Source organism: Lactuca virosa, chromosome 2 (genome assembly GCF_052849685.1).
Source record: "Lactuca virosa cultivar CGN04683 chromosome 2, Lactuca_virosa_CGN04683_v6, whole genome shotgun sequence".
NCBI lineage: Eukaryota > Viridiplantae > Streptophyta > Magnoliopsida > Asterales > Asteraceae > Lactuca > Lactuca virosa.
In genome coordinates this window covers 210,202,317-210,229,897 of record NC_136427.1, presented here as the reverse complement: position 1 = coordinate 210,229,897, position 27,581 = coordinate 210,202,317, and the positions used below count along the sequence as shown (strand labels likewise).

The 27,581-nt window shown below is 36.5% G+C and overlaps 2 protein-coding genes across 2 annotated transcripts; both read left to right on the top strand.

The window, feature by feature from the left end:
• Window positions 1–1,892: 1,892 nt before the first annotated feature.
• Window positions 1,893–16,946, top strand: LOC145160130 (uncharacterized). Its single transcript, XM_079079237.1, has 25 exons — window positions 1,893–2,255; window positions 2,785–3,551; window positions 3,644–3,769; window positions 3,865–3,950; window positions 4,036–4,144; window positions 4,343–4,438; window positions 4,512–4,574; window positions 4,693–4,752; window positions 4,891–4,959; window positions 5,112–5,193; window positions 5,286–6,670; window positions 6,751–8,088; window positions 8,185–8,443; window positions 8,552–8,774; window positions 8,880–9,222; window positions 9,336–9,485; window positions 9,563–9,784; window positions 9,870–10,766; window positions 10,843–11,864; window positions 11,971–14,254; window positions 14,344–14,778; window positions 14,855–15,286; window positions 15,361–16,191; window positions 16,278–16,487; window positions 16,583–16,946. Exons 1-25 carry the CDS (start codon window positions 2,198–2,200, stop codon window positions 16,700–16,702), a joined length of 11,667 nt encoding a protein of 3,888 aa, XP_078935363.1. The 5' UTR covers window positions 1,893–2,197; the 3' UTR covers window positions 16,703–16,946.
• A 6,916-nt stretch (window positions 16,947–23,862) lies between these two features.
• Window positions 23,863–27,228, top strand: LOC145160129 (calcium-dependent protein kinase 18-like). The gene is made up of 12 exons (XM_079079236.1): window positions 23,863–24,403; window positions 24,572–24,702; window positions 24,807–24,848; window positions 25,072–25,183; window positions 25,267–25,345; window positions 25,443–25,612; window positions 25,687–25,813; window positions 25,923–26,038; window positions 26,112–26,219; window positions 26,307–26,369; window positions 26,485–26,658; window positions 26,752–27,228. Exons 1-12 carry the CDS (start codon window positions 24,008–24,010, stop codon window positions 26,980–26,982), a joined length of 1,749 nt encoding a protein of 582 aa, XP_078935362.1. The 5' UTR covers window positions 23,863–24,007; the 3' UTR covers window positions 26,983–27,228.
• The last annotated feature ends 353 nt before the right edge of the window (window positions 27,229–27,581 follow it).

Here is a 27,581-nt window from a genome sequence, read left to right as displayed (position 1 = left end):
GTTCCTATCGAGAACCCTAGGTGCGAGGTTTTCGGTCCGAGGGAGGGGAGTTCTCGGCTGCGAGGCTTCTCTCCTTTAGGGCATCTCTGTCCAACTTAAACACTTCCAAAGCAACTCAATACATTCTTCATGCAAACTAAATTTCAATATAGAATTTTCAAATGTTTATTACAATAAGGTTGTGATGTGGTTTCTACATTACACATAGCTATACATTGCTTGATCCGAATTTCTCCAGTTGTCACAATATGCATAGACTGGTAGATCTATAGGACCACCTGTGATTTCTGTCTGCATGATTATTGATGGATTTTATGCAAAACAAATAAACTTAAACTCTTAGGTGTACATGCAACCCTAATAAGGATCTATGTTTTTTATATTGAACCTATAACTAAGAACATCAAAAAGAAACCCTAAGAACCCTAGGTAATTTTAAAATTACTAAAGAAAAGGTCTAGGGTTACATACCTTTTAGTTGTTATAGCAAAAAACTAGAATTCTCCATTGTCGATCTCTTGGAAGCGAGCACCACAAGTGTCGTGCCTCTAATGGAATCACACTCAAACTAGAAAGAGGAAACTATAAAGAGAGGAGAAGAGTGCCAAGATTTCGTCCAAGGCTTGTAGAGGGAAGGGATGGACGAAATCAATGGCTAGGTGTTTAACTTATGGTTATTAATTAGTAATGACTAATGACTTTTTATTTTCCTCCCATTTAACACTTTGTAACTTATATCAGTAGTATATAAGTAAGTTTTGCTTATATAAAACATTCATATGTTTCCATGGCGATAAACGAGTTTTATAGGGTGTGAAGAATGGTATAGAGAAAAAAAAAATAAATAAGAACATGGAGCTCCACTTTTGAGAATTTTCAACTTCCAACAAATTTGTTATTTCTTTACATTGTAAGCTTATTTACAATTTTTTAAGGATGTGTTAAATGCTATACAGAAAAAGAAAAAATTGAGAATATTAAGCTCTATTTTGAAAATTTTCAACTTCTAACTAATTAATTATTTCTTTACATTGTAAGCTTATTTACTAAGTTTAATATTAGTAGCAAAATATATTACATGTATTGATGGCGTTTCATTTTATTTATATTATCTATTGTCTCTCTCTCTCTCTATCTCTCTCTCTCTCTATATATATATATATATATATATATATATATTATTAGATATGTCGTTGATGTTGGTTATACTACTATGTTGCAAACATTAGAAAAATATTGAAACTAAAGATATAGTCGACTTCAAAAATATGGTTATGATATTTTTTTTATCGTTTTTTGACTTTTTTATTGATACATAATGTGTATTATTATGATGATTTTATACTTCAATTTGCATTTAAATTATATAAAAAATCTGCAGGTTCATATTTCATTTGTATATGTTTTTTTTTTTATCAAATTATATTAATCCAACTCAACGCACGAATATACGTGTAGTTGACTATAATGACATGAAAACGACCATATAAGCAACTACATATTCAATTTTTTTGTCATATTGATATTACAACTAATAAAATTTCTCGAAATAAAAGGTTTGTTGGTTTTTGGTAGATTAAAAATGCATAAAAGGACGATTTTTTTTCAAAATAATAGTAAAAAATTATTTTGTAACTTAACCCAACATGTTAAACGGTAATAAAAAAAGAAAAACAAAAATATTAAATATTAACCCACCATAAACGGTAACATAAAAAACAAGAGTATTGCTAAGGTTTTGTTTAAGAAAAATGCCCGAGTTACAAAAGTTATAAGTTTAAGGTACAAACTTAGAAAGCCTTCAAAAAGAAAGGACCTCTTATGCAAATTCCTCCCGAAATTTCAATACTATTTACAACCCCGTCGAAATCTAAACTTAGTTCGTTCTATAAATTTCGCGAGTGCATATGAAGTGTGTACGAGGTGGGCGAGAGCGAGACCTGCTTGAATGATCACGTAAATCAAGCCTCGGTTTCTGACCCAGCTCTTCTGATCAGCAGAATCAAGTTTCTAATTCCTTAAATTCACCCAGCAAATCCCTAAATTTTGTACAGTTCTAATAAGTAGCAAGTAGAGAAGCAAAATTTCGCAGAAATTTAGCCCTAGAATCAGCAGGTTCAAGTTCAAGTTCAACTAGAAACGTTGTTCGGCGTTCGCTTCGAAATTTGATCAGAGCAAAGCTAGGGTTCATCCAGTCATGAGTCCTATTCAGAATTTCGAGCAGCATTCTCGCCATCTCATGGAACCCGACATCCGTATGCATTCTACTTTACTTCTACACACGCACACGAACACTTATTTTAGTTGTTGAGTTCAGTGAACTTTTTGTAAATTCTCTATTTTCGAACATCAGTTCTGTATGTGTATGGTAATTTTCGCTGATCATATTAAGCAGGGGTTCCCTCCACAACAAATTTATCGAGATAGCTTTTGTTTTGATGATTTTCTAGTGTAATAGCGCAACACTAGGAAGGATGACTATAAATGAATATTTGTTATCATAGTCTAGCTAAGAGGTTGAATTGCTGTATAGGATAATGGGCATATGAACTCTATTGGTGGTCTTTAGAACTGTATTTGTTGGTAAGAAGATACTCTAGAAATCGATACCCAGTCCTTCACCCCAGCCAGCCACATTTATGATTTTTGAACTAGAACACAACAAATTTCGTGTCATTATAGGTCTTCCTTCTAGATTTTTTTTACCTGTAATAAACTAGGATGCTGAAATATCAAAGCCTTTTGCTGTTTGGTCATTGATTATTGCTTTTCTTTCTGGGACAGCTATTCAAAACAGGCTTCAAATGGCGATGGAGGTCCGGGATAGTTTAGAGATAACACACACTGGGGAATACTTGAATTTCTTGAAGTGTTACTTCCGCCCCTTTTCTGGGATTCTCTATCAGATAACAAAGCCACAGTTTACTGACAACCCTGAGCATAAGCTGCGAAACATTATCATTGAAATCCTCAATCGCCTTCCTCACAGTGAGGTCCTAAGGCCTTTTGTTCAAGAGCTATTAAAAGTTGCAATGCATGTCCTTACCACTGACAATGAGGAAAATGGCTTGATTTGCATTCGCATCATTTTCGATCTTTTGAGGAACTTCAGACCAACACAAGAAACTGAAGTGCAGCCTTTCCTTGACTTTGTGTGCAAAATTTACCAAAACTTTAGACTCACAGTTAGCCATTTTTTTGAAAGTGGGGCAGTTGTAGCTCCAGCAATGCCACCACCATCATCTATGTCAGCATTACCTTCCCTTGGCAATGAAGATGTTAAGCCCATGGAGATTTCTGATCAAGTTGGATCTTCCAGTTCCACAAGCACGGGGGTTGGGCAGCTCAATCCAAGTACTAGATCTTTCAAGATTGTGACAGAGAGTCCTTTGGTGGTTATGTTTCTGTTTCAGTTGTATAATCGCCTTGTCCAGACTAATATACCTCAGTTGTTGCCTTTGATGGTTGCTGCTATCTCAGTCCCAGGTCCTGACAAGGTTCCACCTCATTTGAAGACCCACTTCACTGAGCTAAAAGGGGCTCAAGTTAAGGTAATTTTTATCAAGATCATTCTTTTATCATCCTTTGAAGTGTTAAATCATATTTGAAGATTATACATTTATACACTATCTTGTTCTTGCAGACTGTCTCTTTCCTGACTTACCTTTTGAAGAGCTTTGCTGATTATATTAGGCCACATGAAGAAAGCATTTGTAAAAGCATTGTGAACCTGCTTGTTACTTGTTCAGACTCTGTTTCCATTAGAAAGGTGATAGATACTATGATACTAGATTTGTATATCTTTAGTAACCTATTCTGACCATGTATGTAAAGTGGCTTATATAATTTACTTATTATGTGCAGGAATTGTTGATAGCATTAAAACATGTTCTTGGAACGGATTTTAAACGGGGCTTATTTCCTCTGATTGATACACTATTGGAAGAGAGGTAACATTGATATTATATACATGGTTATCTTGCTAACTTCAATATAATGTCAAAAAATCATTTGAGAATTTGTGAACTATGTTAGGGTTCTTGTGGGAATTGGCCGGGCTTGTTTTGAGACACTAAGGCCATTGGCTTATAGTCTCTTGGCAGAAATCGTTCATCATGTTCGTGGAGATCTCTCATTGTCACAGGTTTGGAAAGCTTTCTCTGAATTTCATCCCATTCTAAGATATTCATTATTAGATATTCTATCAAGAGTCCTCTTTCAAATATCATAGATTACTTTTACTTCTATCAGCAAACTCAGACTTAAATTTCTCCTAACCTTCTATTTGATATGTTTTCTTTTATACATTGCTTATTGCTGTGTTCTATCATGTTGATGCCAGCTGTCACGGATTATCTACCTATTCTCGAGTAATATGCATGACGCTTCATTATCTCTCAGCATCCACACCACATGTGCACGCTTAATGTTGAACCTGGTACAACTTTGATCTCTCTGTTTAAAGTGTCAAGAAAATTCCATCCCCTTATTCTCTGTGCTCTTTTTGTTAGGTGGAGCCAATTTTTGAGAAAGGTGTTGATCTGCCATCCATGGATGAAGCACGGATTTTGTTGGTAAGTTTTTGTGTGGCTTCTTTACTTCTTTCTGGAGATGCAACTACCTACATTGGCAATTTGAAGATTGTACTCTTCCTTTCAGAATAATGATAACCAATTGTTATTTCATGTGTAGGGGAGGATATTGGATGCTTTCGTTGGGAAATTTAGCACCTTTAAGCGTAGTATTCCTCAGGTATACGGCTACTTAACAAAAAAATAAATGAAAAAAAAAAAGATAACACTCATGTGAGACATCTATATCAGTTGATTGTTCCCTTTTATATATCTCTTTCATCTTTCCACTAATTGCTTCGAATTTTTTTTATAACAGCTCCTGGAAGATGGAGACGAAGGAAAGGATCGGTCCACCTTAAAGTCAAAACTTGAGCTGCCAGTGCAGGTTATTATCTCAGTTAACTCAACCTTAAATATCTGACCACTGATTTTAAACTTTTAGGCGTGTTGCATTTGCGTTATATAAATATGGGATTTATGATACACATATATATTTAGCACACTGACACTAGAGTAAACATATAAACTATTTGGCAGGCTGTTTTAAACATTCAGGTTCCTGTAGAACATTCCAAAGAAGTCAGTGACTGTAAACATCTGATCAAGACCTTGGTTATGGGTAATTTTTTTTTCCATAATGTCTTTTAATAATTTTCTCTAATGATATCATACCAGTAAAATTCTCAATTTCTTATTTTGTTTTATTACCAGGAATGAAAACAATAATCTGGAGCATCACACATGCACATCTACCCCGATCACAGGTTTCACCTTCCACTCATGGGACACCACCACAGATGCTTCCAACAACCCCACCTAATTCATCCACAGGCCAACCATTCAAAGGTCTGAGAGAAGAAGAGGTATGGAGAGCTTCTGGTGTCTTGAAGAGTGGGGTCCGCTGCTTAGCTCTCTTCAGAGAAAAAGACGAAGAGAGAGAAATGATCCATCTCTTCTCCCAAATCTTAGCCATTATGGAGCCTCGAGACCTGATGGACATGTTCTCCTTATGCATGCCAGAACTTTTCGAATGCATGATATCCAACACACAGCTCGTGCATATCTTTTCAACTCTCTTACAAGCACCTAAAGTATTCAGACCATTTGCAGATGTCTTGGTTAACTTCCTTGTAAGCAGCAAACTTGATGTCTTAAAGCATCCAGACTCCCCTGCTGCAAAACTCGTTTTACATCTTTTCCGGTTTCTATTCGGTGCTGTAGCCAAAGCTCCTGCAGATTGTGAACGTATTTTACAGCCTCATGTCCCTGTGATTGTAGATGCATGCATGCGAAATGCAAGTGAAGTTGAACGTCCACTTGGCTACTTACAACTTCTTCGCACAATGTTTCGTGCCTTAGGCGGGGGTAAATTTGAACTTTTGTTACGAGACTTGATTCCTACATTACAACCATGTTTAAACATGTTATTAGCAATGCTGGAGGGGCCCACAGCTGAAGAAATGAAAGACCTTTTGTTAGAGCTTTGTTTAACACTCCCTGCTCGGTTAAGCTCATTGTTACCTCACCTTCCTAGATTGATGAAACCGCTTGTAATGTGTCTTAATGGAAGCGATGAGTTAGTGAGTTTAGGGTTGAGAACACTTGAGTTTTGGATTGATAGCTTAAATCCTGACTTTTTGGAACCGAGTATGGCAAATGTGATGTCTGAAGTTATTTTAGCATTATGGTCTCACTTAAGGCCTGCACCATACCCATGGGGTGGTAAATCATTACAGCTACTTGGAAAGTTAGGTGGGAGGAATAGACGGTTTCTCAAAGAGCCTTTAGCACTTGAGTGTAAGGAGAATCCTGAACATGGACTTCGTTTGATTCTTACTTTTGAGCCTGAAACCCCGTTTTTGGTACCTCTGGATCGATGTATTAATCTTGCTATAGCAGCTGTTATGAACAAGAACAGTTCGATGGATGCTTTTTATCGGAAACAAGCTTTGAAGTTTCTAAGGGTTTGCTTATCATCACAGCTTGATTTGCCAGGTCGTGTGAATGATGATGGATTAATATCTAGACACTTATCAACTGTTTTGGTCTCATCGGTTGACCCATCTTGGAGAAGATCTGAGGCATCTGATGTAAAGGTTAGTTTAGTTGCAAATTCCATCTTCATTTGTGTATAAAAAAACACTTTCATTTCGATGCTTATAAAATTTCCTTGCAGACTGACTTGGGGGTCAAGACCAAAACACAACTCATGGCTGAAAAATCCGTATTCAAGATTCTTCTGATGACAATCATTGCTGCTAGTTCAGAGCCTGATTTAGTCGACCCAAAGGACGAATACGTCTCAAATGTTTGTCGACATTTCGCGATCATATTCCACTTAGAAAGTTCTTCCCAAAACGCCCCTGTTTCCGCCATTCCTCTTGGTGGACCTTTACTCTCATCAAACACAAGTAACAGTCTAAAACCAAGAAACGGAAACAGTTCCAATCTAAAAGAGCTCGACCCTCTAATCTTTCTAGATGCCCTAGTGGAAGTGCTAGCAGATGAAAACAGACTCCATGCAAAAGCTGCTCTTAACGCACTAAACGTGTTCTCAGAAACCCTTCTCTTACTAGCCCGCTCCAAACACGCTGATGTCATCATGTCAAGAACGGGTCCCGGTACTCCTATGATTGTCTCTAGTCCTTCCATGAGTCCAGTTTATTCACCTCCTCCTAGTGTCAGAGTCCCGATATTTGATCAATTACTACCTCGTTTACTACACTGTTGTTATGGAAGTTCATGGCAAGCTCAAATGGGTGGTGTTATTGGTCTTGGTGCTTTAGTGGGAAAGGTGACAGTTGAAACTTTATGTGTTTTTCAAGTGCGTGTAGTACGTGGACTTGTGTTTGTTCTCAAAAGACTCCCGATTTATGCTGCAAAAGAATTGGAGGAAACTAGTCAGGTACTCACTCAAGTGCTTAGAGTGGTGAATAATGTTGATGAAGCAAACAGTGAAGCGCGTAGACAAAGTTTTCAAGGAGTGGTTGAGTTTCTTGCCTCAGAGTTATTAAGTACAAATGCAACTGTAAAAGTCAGTAAAATAGTACAATCATGTTTGGCTCTTTTAGCTAGTAGAACTGGTAGTGAAGTGTCTGAGTTGCTTGAACCGTTGTATCAGAATTTGCTTCAGTCTCTTCTAATGCGTCCTTTGAGGTCAAAAAATGTTGACCAACAAGTTGGGACTGTGACAGCTTTGAATTTTTGTCTTGCCTTGAGACCCCCTCTTCTTAAGTTGACTCCTGAATTAGTCAACTTTCTTCAAGAGACATTACAGATTGCTGAAGCTGATGAGACTGTGTGGGTTGCTAAGTTTATGAACCCGAAAGTTGCCATGTCATTGACTAAACTCCGTACAGCTTGCATTGAGCTGCTGTGTACAGCAATGGCATGGGCAGATTTCAAGACTCAAAATCACTCTGAGCTAAGGGCAAAAATCATTTCCATGTTTTTTAAGTCCTTAACAAGCAGGACCTCTGAAATTGTAGCTGTTGCTAAAGAGGGTTTGCGACAGGTTCTTTTCTTTTCTTTCACTTGACAATTGACATCTTAATTTTATAAAAAAGACTAAACAATTCACTTTTACCTTCTGTTTGGTGTGGGCGATTAGGTAATTTTGCAGCAACGAATGCCTAAAGAGCTTCTACAGAGCAGCCTGAGGCCTATACTAGTTAACTTAGCACATACCAAGAACCTCAGTATGCCTCTTTTGCAAGGTCTGGCCCGTTTACTGGAGCTTTTATCCAATTGGTTTAATGTGGCATTGGGAGGCAAACTTTTGGAGCATCTCAAAAGATGGCTGGAACCAGAAAAGCTTCAACAGATTCAAAAATCTTGGAAAAGTGGTGAAGAACCAAAAATAGCAGCTGGTGGGTTATGTTTTTTTTTTTATTATACTGAAGCTCTCTTTTGAAATAAAACAAAAAATCAATACTAATACATAAATACTGAATTCGCTTCTATTAACTTTAATGCAGCTATCATCGAGCTTTTTCACTTACTACCGAATGCGGCTGGGAAGTTCCTTGATGAACTTGTAACCTTGACTATTGATTTAGAAGGAGCCCTGCCACCTGGCCAGTTTTATAGTGAGATCAACAGTCCTTATCGTCTTCCACTTACAAAGTTCTTAAATCGTTACCCACAAGCTGCTGTTGATTATTTCCTTGCCCGATTATGTGAACCAAAATATTTCCGCAGGTAATTTTCATATAGTTTTTTTTTTTTTTTTTTTTTTTTTTTTTTTTTTTTTTGCGTATCTGTTGAATTCTTATTTAACTTTGTATCTTTTTGAGAATGATTCAGGTTAATGTACATCATACGATCGGATGGTGGCCAGCCCTTAAGAGAAGAGCTTGCCAAGTCACCAGAAAAGATACTCTCAAGTGCATTCCCTGAGTTCATTCCCAAAACCGAGGCATCAGAAACTCCATTAGGGGGTGACGACAACAACACTCAACCTCAAGCTGCCACAAGTGTACTACCAGATGCTTATTTCCAGGGTCTTGCTCTTATAAAAACATTGGTCAAACTCATGCCTGGCTGGTTACAGAGTAACCGTATTGTGTTTGATTCATTGGTTCTTTTGTGGAAGTCACCTGCAAGGATAACTCGCCTTCAGAATAAGCAGGAACAAAGTTTGGTGCAGGTGAGTATGATGGGCATTTTGGTAACTTACTATAAACCAAACTTCTACCTTGTTTTCTAGTTGTCATTTAATGTGTGAGATTCTACTTTCTTCTCTATCATAACAAAATACAGGTGAAAGAGAGCAAATGGCTGGTCAAATGTTTCTTGAACTATTTACGCCATGATAAGACCGAAGTCAATGTGCTGTTTGAAATCTTATCAATCTTTTTGTATCATACGCGCATTGATTTTACCTTTCTAAAGGAGTTTTATATCATTGAGGTAATGTTTAATCACTTTATGAACACAAAGTTTTATGCTTGCAAATTGTGAACTCTAATTGGTGTCATTTCGTTTAGGTGGCTGAGGGGTATCAACCGAGTATGAAGAAGACCCTCCTTTTGCACTTCTTAAACATCTTCCAATCAAAACAAATGGGTCATGATCACGTGGTTGTCATCATGCAAATGTTGATTCTTCCAATGCTGGCTCATGCATTTCAGAATGAACAAACATGGGAGGTTATAGATACTGCTATCATCAAAACAATTGTTGACAAGCTTCTCGACCCTCCAGAAGAGGTGAACTATATTTTCCTTCATACATTATCGTTGCTATATTTTGTCTACGCTTTTAATTTTCTGATACAAATGATGGTATGCATAGGTCTCTGCTGAGTATGATGAGCCTTTGAGAATCGAGCTACTACAACTTGCTACATTACTTCTCAAGCATCTCCAGACTGACCTTGTTCATCATAGGAAAGAACTCATTAAATTTGGGTGGAATCACCTCAAACGTGAAGATAGTGCTAGTAAGCAGTGGGCCTTTGTGAATGTGTGCCACTTCTTGGAGGCCTATCAAGCTCCAGAAAAGATTATACTGCAGGTGTTTGTTGCTCTTCTCAGAACTTGCCAGCCAGAGAACAAAATGTTGGTCAAACAAGCCCTTGACATATTAATGCCGGCTCTTCCACGAAGATTGCCACTTGGCGATAATTCCCGTATGCCAATCTGGATACGCTACACAAAAAAGATTCTCGTGGAAGAAGGCCACTCAATTCCAAATCTTATCCACATTTTCCAGCTCATCGTTCGCCATTCAGATCTTTTCTACAGTTGTAGGGCCCAGTTTGTACCTCAAATGGTCAACTCTCTCAGCCGCCTTGGTTTACCATACAACACCACTTCAGAAAACCGGCGTCTTGCAATTGAACTTGCAGGGTTGGTAGTCAACTGGGAGAGACAAAGACAAAATGAGATGAAAATAGTCAATGATGAAGGCACAAGTCAAAACAATGATGGATCAAATCTTGGCAACACTAATGCTGACACTAAGCGTCCAATGGATGGACCTGGAACAGCTGGACCGGGACCCGCATTTCCTGACGATCCAACTAAGCGATTAAAAGTTGAGCCTGGTCTTCAATCTCTCGGTGTCATGTCGCCAGGTGGCCCCTCTTCAATTCCAAATATAGAAACACCTGGATCCGCTGGACAACCGGATGAGGAATTTAAACCTAATGCTGCAATGGAGGAAATGATAATCAATTTTCTAATAAGAGTAAGCGTTAGTATTTATAACTCAGATAACATAAAGTTTTGCAAACAGTTCTGTTGAATATGGTTTTTGTTGACAGGTGGCATTGGTGATAGAGCCAAAAGACAAGGAAGCAAGTCTCATGTATAAGCAAGCTCTAGAGCTTTTATCACAAGCTTTAGAGGTGTGGCCGAATGCTAATGTTAAATTCAATTACTTAGAGAAGCTTCTAAGCAGCATTCCACCAACTCAATCGAAAGACCCTTCAACAGCTCTAGCACAGGGTTTGGATGTCATGAATAAAGTCTTGGAAAAACAACCACATTTGTTCATCCGTAACAATATCATTCATATTTCTCAAATTCTCGAACCCTGTTTCAAGTACAAAATGCTAGATGCTGGAAAGTCATTGTGTTCTTTGTTGAAGATGGTTTTTGTAGCTTTCCCTTCAGAAGCTTCTAGCACCCCACAGGATGTGAAAGCATTGTACCAAAAAGTTGAGGAGCTTATACAGAAGCATCTTGCATCTGTTGCAGCTCCTCAGACAGCTGGCGAAGACAACTCTGCTTCAATGATTAGCTTTGTGTTGTACATCATACAGACATTAGCAGAAGTACAAAAGAACGTAATCGATCCATTCAATTTGGGTCGTGTTCTTCAACGTCTAGCACGTGATTTAGCATCTGCACCTGGGTCTTATTCAAGACAGGGACAAAGAACAGATCCAGATTCTGCAGTAAGTTCTTCTCGCCAAGGTGCTGATGTTGGAGTGGTGGTTGCCAATCTTAAATCTGTTTTAAAACTCATTGGTGAAAGGGTCATGCTTGTACCTGACTTCAAAAAGTCCATAACTCAGATTCTAAACTCTTTGCTGTCTGAGAAAGGAACTGAACATACAGTGTTGTTATGCATCCTTGATGTGATTAAAGGATGGATTGACAAAGATTTTGGTATGTCTGGAATGGCTTCGAATTCTGTTTCTTTTCTTTCTCCAAAGGAAGTCGTATCTTTTCTTCAAAAGCTTTCACAAGTTGATAAACAGAACTTTTCTCCAACCTCTCTTGAAGAATGGGACAAGAAGTATCTCGACCTTCTCTATGGGCTTTGTGCTGATGCAAATAAGTAAGCATGAATTTTGGATTTAAATAAGTACAACATCTTTGTGATTTGCTTTTTTTTATTTATATATAAAGTCAAAAGTTTAAATCATGATCTCACTGATTCACAGGTATCCAATTTCCTTGCGACAAGAAGTGTTTCAGAAGGTGGAGAGACAGTTTTTACTAGGTTTAAGAGCAAAAGATCCTGAAATGAGGATGAAGTTTTTCTCCCTTTACCACGAATCTCTTCAAAAGACACTCTTCACCCGTTTGCAATATATAATTCAAGTTCAAGACTGGGAAGCTTTGAGTGATGTCTTCTGGCTAAAACAAGGCCTTGATCTTCTTCTTGCCATTTTAGTCGAGAATAAACCTATTACACTTCCTCCAAATTCTGCCAAGGTTACTTCTCTTCTGGCTGTAGGTTCTCTTCCGGAACATTCCGGACCACAACCTATGGTTACTGACGCATCCGAGGTGTCAGAAGATAACACTCCGTTAACCGTTGATGCCCTTGTTTCAAAGCATGCCAAGTTTATGAGTGAGATGAGCCGCCTTCAGGTAGGTGATCTTGTGATTCCATTAAGAGAGCTTGCTCATACGGATGCAAATGTCGCATATCATTTATGGGTGTTGGTGTTTCCGATTGTTTGGGTAACTTTATGCAAAGATGAACAAGTAAAACTTGCAAAACCAATAATCTCTCTTTTATCAAAAGATTACCATAAGAAGCAACAAGGTAACAGACCAAATGTCGTGCAAGCTCTTCTAGAAGGACTCCAGTTAAGTCACCCGCAACCTCGAATGCCTAGCGAACTCATCAAATACATTGGTAAAACCTACAACGCATGGCACATCGCGCTAAACCTTCTAGAAAGTCACGTGATGTTGTTCCTAAACGAAACAAAATGCTCTGAGTCTCTCGCTGAACTTTACCGTTTGTTAAATGAAGAAGATATGAGATACGGATTATGGAAGAAACGTTCAATCACAGCTGAAACTAGGGTTGGGTTGTCACTTGTTCAACATGGTTACTGGCAACGTGCACAAAGTCTATTTTACCAAGCTATGGTTAAAGCAACCCAAGGTACTTACAATAACACTGTACCCAAAGCTGAAATGTGTTTATGGGAAGAACAATGGTTGTACTGTGCGAGTCAACTCAGTCAATGGGATGTGTTGGCGGATTTCGGTAAACTTGTTGATAATTACGATATCTTACTCGATAGTCTCTGGAAGCAACCGGATTGGGCGTATTTAAAAGATCATGTAATCCCAAAAGCTCAAGTTGAAGAAACACCAAAGCTTCGTATAATCCAAGCGTATTTTTCTCTACATGAGAAAAATTCAAATGGTGTTGGTGATGCTGAGAACATTGTAGGAAAAGGTGTCGACCTTGCTTTGGAACAATGGTGGCAGTTACCCGAGATGTCAATTCATGCGAGAATCCCTCTTTTACAACAATTCCAACAATTAGTCGAGGTTCAAGAATCGGCTAGGGTTCTAGTGGATATAGCAAACGGGAACAAACTTTCTGCAAGCTCTTCTGTTGGTGTACACGGAAGTCTATACGCTGATTTAAAGGACATTCTAGAAACATGGCGACTCAGAACTCCAAACGAATGGGATAATTTGTCTGTTTGGTATGACTTGCTTCAATGGAGAAACGAAATGTATAATTCAGTGATTGAAGCGTTTAAAGATTTTGCAAACACAAATTCTCAACTTCATCATCTCGGGTATCGTGACAAGGCATGGAATGTGAACAAACTTGCCCATATTGCCCGTAAGCAGAGTCTTCATGATGTTTGTGTGTCTGTTTTGGAAAAAATGTATGGGCATTCCACTATGGAAGTACAAGAAGCTTTTGTGAAAATCAGGGAACAGGCGAAAGCGTATTTGGAAATGAAGGGGGAGCTTACAAGTGGTTTGAATCTAATCAACAGTACTAATCTCGAATACTTTCCTGTGAAACACAAAGCAGAAATCTTCCGTATCAAAGGAGATTTTTTGTTGAAACTACACGATTGTGAAGGGGCGAATCTTTCGTATTCGAATGCTATTAGTCTTTTCAAAAATCTCCCAAAAGGGTGGATAAGCTGGGGGAACTACTGTGACATGGCGTTCAAGGAGACACATGATGAGATTTGGTTGGAATACGCAGTGAGTTGTTTTCTTCAAGGAATCAAATTTGGAATCCCCAATTCCAGAAGCCATTTAGCTCGTGTACTCTACCTTCTCAGTTTCGACACTCCAAATGAACCCGTGGGAAGAGCTTTTGACAAATACGTTGACCAAATCCCACATTGGGTCTGGCTTTCTTGGATCCCACAGCTTTTACTCTCTTTACAAAGATCTGAAGCCCCACATTGCAAACTCGTGTTGCTAAAAGTCGCCACTGTATACCCTCAGGTACATATAAAACTCATTCTACTGATCTACTCTATTATAGTTTATATTAATTAAACTAATTCTTTCTCTTACCTTTTTGAACTTTTTAGGCGTTGTATTACTGGCTGCGAACGTATTTACTCGAAAGACGTGACGTGGCGAACAAATCCGAATTTGGTAGAATGGCAATGCAACAGCAACAGCAAAGAATGCAACAAAACATGGCTGGACCTTCTTCAAACTCAGAAAACCAGATTCCTCAAGGAAGTCAATCAGCAGGTGGTGGTGTTCAATCCCATGATGGAGGAGGTAACTCTCAAGGTCAAGAACCTGAAAGAACATCAGGTCCTGAAGGCAATGTGTTAGGAGGAAACGAACAAAATTTACAACAAAACCCTTCAGCCATGACCGAAGGTGGTCAGAATGCTATAAGGCGGAACTATGCCATGGGGTTAGTTGCTTCTGCCGCCAGTGCATTCGATGCTGCAAAAGATATCATGGAGGCACTCAGAAGCAAGCACACAAACTTAGCCAGTGAACTCGAGGTAAAAAAACTCATCATTTCTACTTTTGTACTTGAATTTAGTCAATTTTCTCATTAATAACATTGTGATATCACAGAGTTTGTTAACGGAGATTGGTTCGAGATTTGTGACACTACCTGAAGAGCGATTACTAGCTGTTGTTAATGCTCTGTTACATCGTTGCTACAAGTATCCTACTGCTACAACAGCAGAGGTTCCTCAGTCTCTTAAAAAGGAGCTTTCGGGTGTTTGTAGGGCTTGTTTTTCAGCGGATGCTGTTAACAAACATGTTGAGTTTGTGAGAGAATACAAGCAGGATTTTGAACGCGATCTTGATCCAGAAAGCACTGCTACGTTTCCAGCTACTTTATCTGATTTGACTGAAAGGTTAAAGCACTGGAAAAACATTCTTCAGAGTAACGTCGAAGATCGGTTCCCAGCTGTTTTGAAATTGGAAGAAGAGAGCAGGGTGTTGCGTGACTTCCATGTTGTTGAAGTTGAGGTTCCAGGACAGTACTTCACAGATCAAGTAAGTAAAAAATATAAAAAATGTGAAATTTGCATCTTTTTACAGTTGATAATTGTGTCAATTTTTGTCTACAGGAAGTTGCACCTGATCACACTGTGAAGTTAGACAGGGTCGGAGCCGATATTCCAATCGTACGCAGACACGGAAGCAGTTTCCGTCGTTTGACTCTCATAGGCTCAGACGGGTCCCAGCGCCACTTCATCGTCCAAACATCTCTCACTCCAAACGCACGAAGCGACGAAAGAATCTTACAGCTTTTCCGTGTCATGAACCGCATGTTCGACAAACACAAAGAATCCCGCCGTCGCCACATCAGCATCCACACCCCAATCATCATCCCTGTCTGGTCTCAGGTTCGAATGGTGGAAGATGACTTGACATACAGCACCTTTCTAGAAGTCTACGAAAACCACTGTTCTAGAAATAACAAAGAAGCCGACCAACCAATCGCGTACTTTAAAGAACAGTTAAACCAAGCGATCTCGGGTCAAATATCACCGGAAGCTGTAGTGGATCTCCGTCTCCAAGCGTACACCCACATCACAAAAGACTATGTTTTTGACAATATATTCTCGCAGTACATGTACAAAACGCTTCTGAGTGGGAATCACATGTGGGCTTTCAAGAAACAGTTTGCGATACAGCTGGCACTCTCGAGTTTCACTTCTTTCATGTTGCAAATAGGCGGAAGGTCTCCTAACAAGATTCTATTCGCAAAAAACACCGGGAAAATCTTTCAAACGGATTTCCATCCGGCTTATGACGCCAACGGTATGATCGAGTTCAACGAACCGGTTCCTTTCCGGTTGACAAGAAATTTGCAGGCGTTTTTCTCTCATTTTGGTGTCGAAGGGTTGATAGTGTCTGCCATGTGTGCAGCTGCTCAAGCTGTTGTTTCCCCCAAGGTTAGTTAAACCCTAAACCCTCAACCATAAACAGACTGTGATTGTGATTGTGAGTGTGAGGTTTGACTTTTATAATAATAATGCAGCAAAGTCAACATCTGTGGCATCATTTAGCCATGTTTTTCCGTGATGAATTGTTGTCATGGTCATGGAGGAGACCACTTGGAATGCCATTGGCACCGGTTGTTGGTGGGGGGAGTTTGAACCCTGTTGAGTTTAGACAAAAGATTACTACAAATGTGGAGCACGTCATTCAGCGGATCAATGGAATTGCACCTCAGTTCATTTCAGAAGAGGTATGTTAATGTTCCTACCCTTTTTCATATTTTTATTATATTTATGGGGGGGATTTTTGATTTTTGATGTTTGATGTTTGATGTTTGATGTTTAGGAGGAGAATTCGGTGGACCCACCGCAGTCGGTGCAAAGAGGTGTGACTGAACTTGTGGAAGCTGCACTTACTCCAAGAAACTTGTGCATGATGGATCCAACGTGGCATCCATGGTTTTGAATTTAGGAGGGAGGGCTGTATTCTAATCTCGTATATAATAAAGCCTTCTGTACATATATTATGCAACTAAAAACCCTTTGTTAGGGCTCATCTTACTTAACTCTATTATGATTCACTGGGAAATCATGGACTAATCTCAACAACACAATAGTTTTCAAGATTCATGAGCATGCTATGTCGTTACTTACCTTATTATAGTTCCAAAATATGGTTAATTATTTATGCTATAGAATTGGTTTATGAAGTGCTACTTTGCTCAAGATTTGAGTTTAGGTTTGCAAACTAGTTGGTTAGGCTCGAACTCAATTTGATTACTTGAAAAAAATGTTATAATGCAAGTGTGACCTTAGTTTATATTGATTTGATCAAGATAAAGAAGTAGTAGAATCAAAGGTTGTTTTTACAGAAGGCACAATAGATTGTCAAACCCTTATAACTCCATGGATTTTGAATCATTTATGGTGGATGGAATCATGAATTGAATGGTTGGCTTAGACGTAATATTGTTTTTAACTTGTAAAATTAATTTCATTGATGATTTTAAGGTCATTAGAATCAATCTAGTTGAGTTAATTTGTGATTATGTCTCAGTTGCTGCTTTTAAGTTTGTTGAGTTCCTAGTCATCCAATCTTCAATGGATTGATGTGAATCATCATGTTTACCTATCTTGATCTATTCTAGAAGTTTCGTAATCATTATTAAGTTATTAAGAGTCTATTGGAACCATTCTTAAAAACTTGTTTGCATTCAAAAACTTCTTTTTGTGATATTTGTTTTTTTTAAGAAATTCTATGCATAGTTTGAAATGATTTTTGGAGCATCCTTCTATCATTCATATTAAGATTGGGTTGACTTGAGTGGACAAATAACTTTGAGATCCCTTATTTGTAGAATACCCATCTAAAGAGTCATGGACATGGTTCTAGAAAACCCTCATGTGCACAAGCATGGTGTGCTACCCCTTGTTACGTTATCTTATGGCATACATTGCCTAGTTTGTAGAATGGATAAAATATGAGAGTTTGTGCTTTGTGCTTCCTTTTCATGAGTCAAATTTTGGATGCCATAAATCGTTGAGATTTTAGACTATGAGATTGACTCGGGTTGGGGTATATGTATATACATCATCACTGTTTGTTTGTAGAATTATCAATTTTAACCTATTGAGTCTTTTGTTATATCAGGGTTAATGTTTCTTCATATTTCCTTTTTTTTTTCCATATTTTTATATGATATTTATGAGGGTTTATTATTATTATTATTATTATTTAAGGAGAATTCGGTGGACCCACCACTGTCAGTGGCTCAGTGCTCATCTTAGTAGCTAAGTTCACTAACTACAATTCTCCGTCAACCTACTGACTCTTGTTCGTTATTTCCTAAAAAATACATTAATAAGACAATAAATGTGTTGGATTCGACATTTCCACCAAATTAGGTATCAATAAAACATGGATTATATTTCTAGTATCGGTTCCTTCCAATTATACTAATAAATTAATTAGATTTAAAGTAATAAAAAAATACCGAACACACGTGCCTTAGTAAAAAAAAACCCCAATATTTTCACTTTGATTGGACTCCATATTTTTGACTTATATGTATGTATTATACGCGTATAAAGCTTGTATATTTATGAAAGCATTCTTAGGTTTATAAAGATGGTGAATGTGTGTATCCGTCTTTGTTTCTTTAATGCTTCCAATCTCAATTTATACATTATAGACTTCAATCATGGAAGATCAAATTATGGACTCGTTTGCGACCTAAGCCCGGACGGTGTGGAGCTCGGATAGCTCGGCAGCGGACCTTGGCGAACTCGACTAGCTTTCACCGAGGAGAGAGGGTGTATTGGGTTTGTAAATGTGAACGTTAGAGGGTTAAATATGGCTTCCTCTTCCGACCCAAAAGCTCAAAAAAAATACCAAAAGAAAACTGAAAACCCAAACATCTCACATTATTCACCAATTTTCATTCAAAATCAACGCGATCGGCCTATTGTTTTATTTATTTATTTATTTTTTTACATTTCTATGTTTTTTTTTTTTTTAAATTCTAGGTTTTGTAATTTGAATTTCTATTTTTTTGGTGTGTTTTATTCTTATTTTAAGTTTAATGAATTTTAAGTTTCTAAAAAAGATTCTATGTTTAAATTATTTATTTTGCATATTAAAAAAAAGTAACGTGTCAAGTGTGACAACCCGCAACTAGCAAATGACAAATTTGGTACAAGTGTGGCATACATAACGTGACGTCTACGTGGACCGTGACAAGTGTGACACCACACCCACTAGCCTAAGACCTTGAATTCAAAAGATGGGCCTAAACACCAATTAGAAACATCTTTGGCTTATGAAAGTGTTCTTGGATTGTATTTAGTATTTTTACACCGTTAACCATTAAACTCTTATTTTAATGTTCAAATTATACAATTACAAACGGTTGTAGTAGATTAATACCCTATTGGCATATACGTGACATATGAGATTGGTAAACGACTTAAAAGGGTAAACAACTCTAATTTTTGTTCACATTGAATATTTTTTTATACAACCATTAAATTCTTATTTTGTGTTCAAATTACACCAAATGAAATTATTTGGATTATCATTAAAAGTAAGGGTAGTAGGGGTGGGGTGTTGATAAATAATACGAGATGACAAAAATACACAACCATAAATGAGATTGAGATGCATTTGATTTCATGTTTATGTCCTATCAAGCGTAAAAACACGTCGTTTGTATCGTGTTCATATTAAAACTTCAACATAAAATTGAAATAGTATTAATATGTGTTTGTTGTATTTTATAAGATTAACTATGAACTAAATAAAAGATTAATAATGCAATAAAAAGATTAATCTAATATTCTAAAATGCTTTAGAAAACCCTTGGACAAAAAATTAAAACGGACAATTATTTACATCGGGTTTCTTCCTTAAAAAGCTACGGCTGATGTGGCTAAGGTGCTGTTTGTTTTTCTTAAAAAACCTTTTCAAAACTCTTATTGTTGCGCGGCGCAGCACACGCGCAATACTTTTTGTCCCGCATCAGTTTGGTTTTCGGAAGTCTTCGGGGCTTAAAACCTCTGCCCGTGTGCTTCTTGGGGTAGCACTTGTTGTACCTATTCCCACATCTTCCCACCCCTTCAAACCTAAACCTAAAAAAATCCAATCCCAAAAAACAATCGGCCTTTTTTTTTTTTTTCCAAAAATCTAACAATTGTTTTTTAAATAAGTGTCCATGAAGTATATTTAATATTACGTTGGTCCTTTACTTATATACTATATTCTATTTTCATCCCTTTAACGTTTAATACATTAAATTTATATCCCTTTAACTGTTTTCTCCTATTTGATTTACATAAGTTAATTCATTTTAACGTTGTTCTTTAAATTAGTTTATTTTAAATTTTTAATGTCTGCAGATGTTAACAAAAACAAACACGCTTCTTATTACAACCTGCAGCCGTTTGATCCACCTCTTCTGCTGCAAAGGTTTGCAGAGGTGGTCGGCAGACTTTTTGAATTTTTGTTTCCGAAAAACAAACAGCACCTAAATTTCTCAACCGACGGTAAAAATCAGTCTTGTACCATTTGTACTGTGCGAAAGGTAAAAAACCCTAGTTCGTGTTTTCTCTTGGGAACGGGACGACGCAGTGTGGAATGCGGGAAGCACTGAACTCCAAACGAGAACGTAATCGACCAGAAGGTGTTGAACGCCGAACGACTTCCCTTAATCTACGGTAAGTATTTCGTTTTTCCTTCTGGGTTTCAATCGGTATGAAGAACGATTTCAGAAGCTGTTTTTGTGGCGATTTTCTTTGTATTTTAACCATTTTCCTGTGCTCATTTTAACACATTGCGTTTTTCTTAGTATTTCAACCATTTTCATGTGTGAAAAACAAGAAGTAGGGGGTGTTTGGGATAACTTTTTAAACAAAAAAATCCTTTTTAGAAAAGAACTTTTTGATTCATGTCTTTTGGAAAAAGATAGTTTTAAAATGTGTTTGTTTAAACTTTTGAAGGGGCAAAGGGAAAAAATGCAAAAGTTGCTAAAAGTCACACATTTGTGACTTCTTAATCCCCTCTTTTTTCTTCTTTTCAAAAAGCTATTTTAAAAGATCTTTTCAAGTTACCAAACAACTTTTTAAACTTTTGACTTTTTGGAAAAACCAAAAGTCTCAAAAAGTCATTTAAAAAGCAAAGCCAAATTTCTGAACCTTTTTCTAGTTCCTGATGACACGGCTAGTTATTTGTTCCTGCTAGTAGCCAACAAGATCCAGTTACTTTGGATTGGACTGAATGCCTTTTGTTTGCTATTAGGGGCATATAATACACTGGTTTTTGTTTTGTTTGATGTAAATCCTATTACACTCATTTGTGGTTCCTTAATAGCATTGAACTTGATAATTTATTAAATGGAGGTTTTTCAAAGATGCAATCTGAGTCCACAATGAATTGTTGATAGCATTTTGCACATGTTTTGGCATTGCAAATGAAACAGTGATGGATTTTGACATATATATTGCCATTGGAAATGGAATGTTGGCAGACTCTTGCTATTCATCAACGAGATTAGAAGATGGCAGAAGGTGGCGAAAAGGTGAAAGGGGCAAACCCTAACCCTAACTCCAAAGATGGTGATACTGATATGGAAGCTGAAATAAAGCGTTTACAAGAGGAATTAGTATCTGGGGGTTACTATGGGAAACCTGAGATGGATGTTACCAAAGGCTTTCACTTCATATACACTTGTCTTGGTCAGTCCCTGTATGTAGATGAAATGCAGCATCAAAAGGAGGCGCCAATCTGTATTTCTGGATACCAGGTTCTCTCTCTCTCTCTCTCTCTCACACACACACACACACACACACACACAAATTGGATATGGATAGCAAGTTCACTTACAAGTTACAACACGATCAACTGTTTAATTTACAGGCTTGCTATGTTAGAGAAAAAGTCCCTGATTCTGATTCCTTTAGCAGGCAAAATTTTTGTGTCTCTATCCATTTCTTGCTTCGAGTAAATTGCATTTTTGGTCTATGAGTTTGTTCAAAAGTTTTTGGTTTGCTCCAAAACAGTTTTCTTCTTCAGTTTTGGGACCAGAACTGTAATTTTTGAATAAACTAAGGGACTAAAAATGTAATTTTTTCATTTGATGAGAAACCCATTTCAAATTATGATGGGTTTGATTTATCTTTCTACTGATTTACTGTTTTCTTTAAAAAAACAGATTCAAAAGAAATGCAAATGTAGCTGCATCTGGTGTTGCAAAGAATGTGCGCGAAGTTGGGAAACAATTGAAGGAAAGAATTGATGATATTTTGCATCCTTCTCGAAGACCACCAAAGTAAAAAATGGACATATTATTTTTACCATGATAATTGCAGAAATTAGTTACATATGTTTACTTTTGTAGATGCAAAAAGTTTAGAATTGCAGAAATTAGTTCCATGTTTACTTTTGTAGATATTTTGAAACCGGATGAGAATTTAGAATTCTGTTGTTAAACCAAGATACATGAACGACAACTGAACAAACCAATTTTGGCTGCTATTCTCATGCTTTTGTAGTAAATTTTACTTTGATATCATATGACATATAATGCTTTTGTGGATCAAAATCAACCTATGTCACAATTTAAAGTTTCTACTCCATAAGGTCGATGACATGATTTAAGTAAAAATATTGGTGTTAGCTACATAAAAGAGAAAAATGGTTCTTACAACAAAAATGATACGAACTTTTAATAATTCAAATTAGTGACATCAATATCATAATTGTTACAATGGAAAAATGTTATCTTAATTTAATACTTCTAATATTTAAAACTAATGCATCTTTACCAGTGTATCATGTAAGCATATATATGATTTTATGACATTCAATAATTATGTAATAGTTAGTTTTTTTAAAGGGAAAAGGCAGTCTTTAATTTACTCATAAATTACACCACTGACACAAACACGACTTGAATCCTAAGTCATATAGCTGAGGGCATCATGTCAACACAGCTAACATATATGTCATTTGGTATGAAAATCGTGACTTTTAACCTCAAACTAATTGATGAAAAAAAAAAAACAAAACATTCAAGTTTTATATATTATTCAAGTATTTCAATACCAAAAAGCTTGTAACCTAGAGATATTGGATGTATTGGAAAGGTACCCATCCCCTAAGTGGTCAAGGGTTCAAATCCTCTTGTGGACAAATGGTGTTGAATTAGGAGTATGATTAGTGGATGTGTGTCGTTCTAAAATAATTCAAGTATTTTAATACAATCAAATGTGTTTTCGAAGTTAACCTTTGAAAGAAAAGAGACCCTAAACCAATTTACATCCTTAAATGAGTTGCAACATCCGCCCTCCTCCATCGTCCCTAATATATATATATATATATATATATATATATATATATATATATATATATATATATATATATATATATATATATATATATATCAGAAATGTTATATGAGAAGTTGAAATCGGCAAGGTTTGGCTTTTAAGCATCTCAAGAACACCATTGGCCTAATCTTGATAGTAGGGTTTTAGGTTTGATTTTGGTTGATTGTGGGTTTTGATTTGGTTCCGTTTGTAGGTTTTGATTTGATTTGGTTTTAGGAGGTGACTGGTTGTGGTTGTTGGGACAAACTGATCATAGTTGTGAGAGTTGATGGAGTTGAAGAGTTACAAGAAACTCCATAGTCGATCCCATTTTTATTATTTTAATTTATAAAAAGCAAAAAGTTAATAAATAAATTATAAAATAAATACAGAAGAGTAATATAATCATTTTGTTTGAGAGATCAAACCAAACCATAGTAAAAATAAAAATAAAAATTATAAATCATTTACGTAGATTACCTTAAACGATAATTTATGTTATTTACTTTAACTTTAAATTTTAACTAAACACCAACACCAATGAATGTTAATAACAAGAAGTTTACAAACGTGAGTGTCACATTCAAAATCATTTTTATTTCCTCGAGTAATTTTCATTGCAAAGCAGATGATACCAAAAAAAATAGATGGACCAGATCAAGATGGGTCCCAATCTCAGTCTCCTTTTTTTTTTTTTTTTTTTCGTGGGAAAGGTCTCCTTTGACCACCATCATCTCTCCTCCTTCCACCCGTTTACTTCACATTTTCTTAATAATTGTCCTATTCTCACTGTATATTCTCAACCTTATATGTATGTATTTAATAATCAACCTCAATGAATTTAATCTTTATTCCGACAAAACCCTTGTCAAATATGCGATTTTGATTCACTTTGGTTGAGTTCCAAGACATGGGTGCCTGTTTGTCAACCACCAAGATCAGTGGCTCCAACAGCACCACCCCCTCCAACGCCGACCACCGCCGGACAGCAACAGCCACCGGCAAGCATAATGAAGGTGGGTCTAATGTCAAATCCCATACACCCACAGAGATCCACAGGAATCAAAAACAAAAACAGAAGACCCAGCAGCAGAATAATCATAAAAACAAGAGGAAAGAAAAGTCTACTTCAAGAAAAGGGGTGATTCCATGTGGGAAAACAACAGATTTTGGGTATCTTAAGGATTTTGATAGTAACTATTCAACTGGGAAATTGTTGGGTCATGGTCAATTTGGGTACACCTACGTTGCTATAGATAAATCTAATGGAGATCGTGTAGCTGTCAAGAAAATTGACAAAAATAAGGTAAAATTTGACATTTTTCTTGTTTTCCGAAGGTGTCTTCAGTTCCTAAATGAAAAGATGTGTGTGATCCAAAGATCGGAGATCTTGAATTTGATAATTCGATTATTCTCGATGCAACAGTTGACCAATTGTTGACTCATGACTCTTTGGTATTCCATTTTTCCACAGATGATCCTTCCGATTGCTGTGGAAGATGTTAAGAGAGAAGTGAAGATATTGCAAGCCTTAAGTGGTCACGAAAATGTGGTTCAGTTTTATAACGCATATGAAGATAGCTCCTACGTATACATAGTTATGGAGTATGTCTTTTCAGTGCTTCAATTCCAATTGAATTCCGATTTAAATTTTGCAACTTTGGTTCTTGCTAATTTGCTGAAACTTGACTTTATGATTACCTTTTCAGGTTATGTGAGGGTGGGGAGTTGCTGGACAGAATTTTAGGAAAGTAAGAACTCGTCACTATTCCCATCTTGTTAAAAGATGTTGACTTTTATGGTCAAATCTACTAATCTTTAACTCTAAAAGTTATTTAGAAATTAGAATCTGTGATGAATTCGATATCCCCATTATGTGCCTATTAGAAATTTAAAGGATTTCTATCAAATCATTTAGTTGAATGCTAGTTCTTTTGACCACAAAAGTCAAAGCATGGTTTTTCTTTTATCCAGGAAAGATAGTCGTTACTCTGAGAAAGATGCAGCAATTGTTGTAAGGCAAATGCTTAAAGTTGCTGCTGAATGTCATTTACACGGTTTAGTACACCGTGACATGAAACCAGAGGTATAAAAACACAAATCCATGCTATCTTATATCAATGTTCAAAAAGACATTTTTAAGCTAGTGTTCGATTTTGTATTTTATAGAATTTTCTTTTCAAGTCAAAGAAAGATGATGCCCACTTAAAGGCTACAGATTTCGGTCTATCAGACTTCATAAGGCCAGGTGAATTTAATATTCCATTTCATATCCATTTCAAATATTTTAACTTTCATCAATATAACATTTACTTTAATAGTTCTAAGTACTTTTTATTTTGTAGGAAGGAAGTTTACTGATATAGTTGGAAGTGCATACTATGTTGCACCTGAAGTATTGAAACGAAAATCAGGGCCTGAATCCGATGTTTGGAGTATAGGTGTAATCACATATATTTTACTTTGTGGGCGTCGCCCCTTTTGGGATAAAACTGAAGATGGGATTTTTAAAGAGGTATTTTTATTCAAAAATGTACATATTTTGTGATACATTTGTTGGTAATTTCCTAGATTATTACGAATTTATAGGTTTTAAAAAACAAACCTGATTTTAAACGCAAACCATGGCCAAACATAAGCGCGAGTGCTAAAGATTTGATCAAGAAATTACTCGTGAAAGATCCTCGTGCAAGATTTACTGCTGCTCAAGCCCTATGTATGCTTCTTTCTTGTTTTTTCTTATTTATTTATGGCTAAAAAAAATCATCGATTGTATTTTATTTGTGAATTATATTTATATTTGGGTATATGGTCAAATTTTATAGCACACCCATGGGTTCGAGAAGATGGAAATGCTTCTGAAATTCCTCTTGACATTTCTGTTTTATCCAACATGCGCAAATTTGTGAAATACAGTCGCCTAAAACAGTTTGCTCTAAGGGTAAGTGTTTATCTTGCATTTAGTCGTTAGTGATCCCAAATAATTTCTTTTAAGAATCGATGTTTTTACACAGGCTTTAGCTAGCACGCTTGATGAAGAGGAGATATCGGATCTTAGAGATCAGTTTCATGCGATTGATATAGATAAAAATGGTGCTATTAGTCTCGAGGAAATGAGGGAGGTAACTTTGACCTCAAAAAGTCAAACTAGACATTATATTCTACTTGCTAACTCTTACTGAAAGTGAAAATCACTCTTTTTGTAACAGGCCCTTGCTAAAGACCTTCCATGGAAGATGAAAGAATCACGTGTCTCAGAGATTCTAGAAGCTGTAAGCCTGTCCTTTTGTAAATATAATAGTGTCAATTGTCGAAGTTTGTTCGTTTGACCTCAAAAGTCAAACTTTGGTTTAAATTTTAATAATTTATAAATGTTGTGATATGCAGATAGATGGTAACACAGATGGGCTTGTAAATTTCACGGAGTTTGTTGCAGCTACTCTCCATGTTCATCAATTGGAAGAACACAACTCTGAAAAATGGCAACATTTGTCAAAGGCTGCGTTTGAGAAATTTGATGTTGATAAAGATGGATATATAACTCCAGAAGAACTCAGAATGGTAAGCCTGACTGCATTTCAAAAATTAGATGCAAGTTTTGACTTTTTAGTCAAAAGCAAACTTAAAAAACCACCTTGTTATCGGCTTTTGTAGCATACGGGCTTAAAGGGTTCAGTGGATCCACTTTTGGAAGAGGCTGATATTGATAAAGATGGTAAAATTAGTTTATTGGAGTTTCGTAGACTTTTAAGAACCGCAAGCATCAGTCCACGCCCACGGTCCAACCACCACCACAACAACAACAACAACAGTATCCAAATCCCATCAAGTCATGGGGTAGGGGCGAGGTTAGATGTAGACAGTCTTACCAGTACCCAAGGGTAGAGAGACTGCTTCCATAAACAGTGTTACAAACATTTGCTAAGTAACATTTGCATAAGGTCAAGCGTTTCGGTTTTTCACTTTTGTCTATTTTCTTTATAATAACAAATAGTTGGACTCGTGTTCGCACAAGAATTTGTATTTTTATGTAAAAAAAACATAGGCTGTGTTGGTGTACAACTTTTTAAATTTGTATAGTTTCCTTTAGTTGTATAAAATAATGTTTTGAATAAGATGGGTTATATATAATGTATGTTCTTATAAGAAGTTTGATATGAATCCATTTGACTCGTTTAAATCTTGTCACCAAGGAAAATAATGTTTTATAAATTATGTTACTAGCTTCAACTTGTGGTAAATAGCATTAACAGGAAGGGTTATAATGGTGAAAATATTATTTCATGTTGTTCCAATATATTTGTTTTATATAATGATTTTTATGTGTAAAAGCCAATCACTTTTTTTTTCTTTTCTTCTAAAAAATGGATTCTTGAACTCTCTATTTGTTGATGATATCCGGTCTTAATTTAAAACCTAAATCAACCCAATTTTTTTTTACTGAAAATTGTTCTCAATCCTCATATAAAGGATTATGAGAATGA

Excerpts from the sequence above, each read along its gene's own strand:
- LOC145160129 (XM_079079236.1), top strand. The coding sequence starts at position 24,008 with ATGGGTGCCTGTTTGTCAACCACCAAGATCAGTGGCTCCAACAGCACC. Across the intron at positions 24,849-25,071 it reads CTGGACAGAATTTTAGGAAA|GAAAGATAGTCGTTACTCTG; the intron begins GTAAGAACTCGT and ends TCTTTTATCCAG. Across the intron at positions 25,184-25,266 it reads ACCGTGACATGAAACCAGAG|AATTTTCTTTTCAAGTCAAA; the intron begins GTATAAAAACAC and ends TGTATTTTATAG.
- LOC145160130 (XM_079079237.1), top strand. The coding sequence starts at position 2,198 with ATGAGTCCTATTCAGAATTTCGAGCAGCATTCTCGCCATCTCATGGAA. Across the intron at positions 3,552-3,643 it reads TAAAAGGGGCTCAAGTTAAG|ACTGTCTCTTTCCTGACTTA; the intron begins GTAATTTTTATC and ends TTGTTCTTGCAG. Across the intron at positions 4,145-4,342 it reads GAGATCTCTCATTGTCACAG|CTGTCACGGATTATCTACCT; the intron begins GTTTGGAAAGCT and ends TGTTGATGCCAG.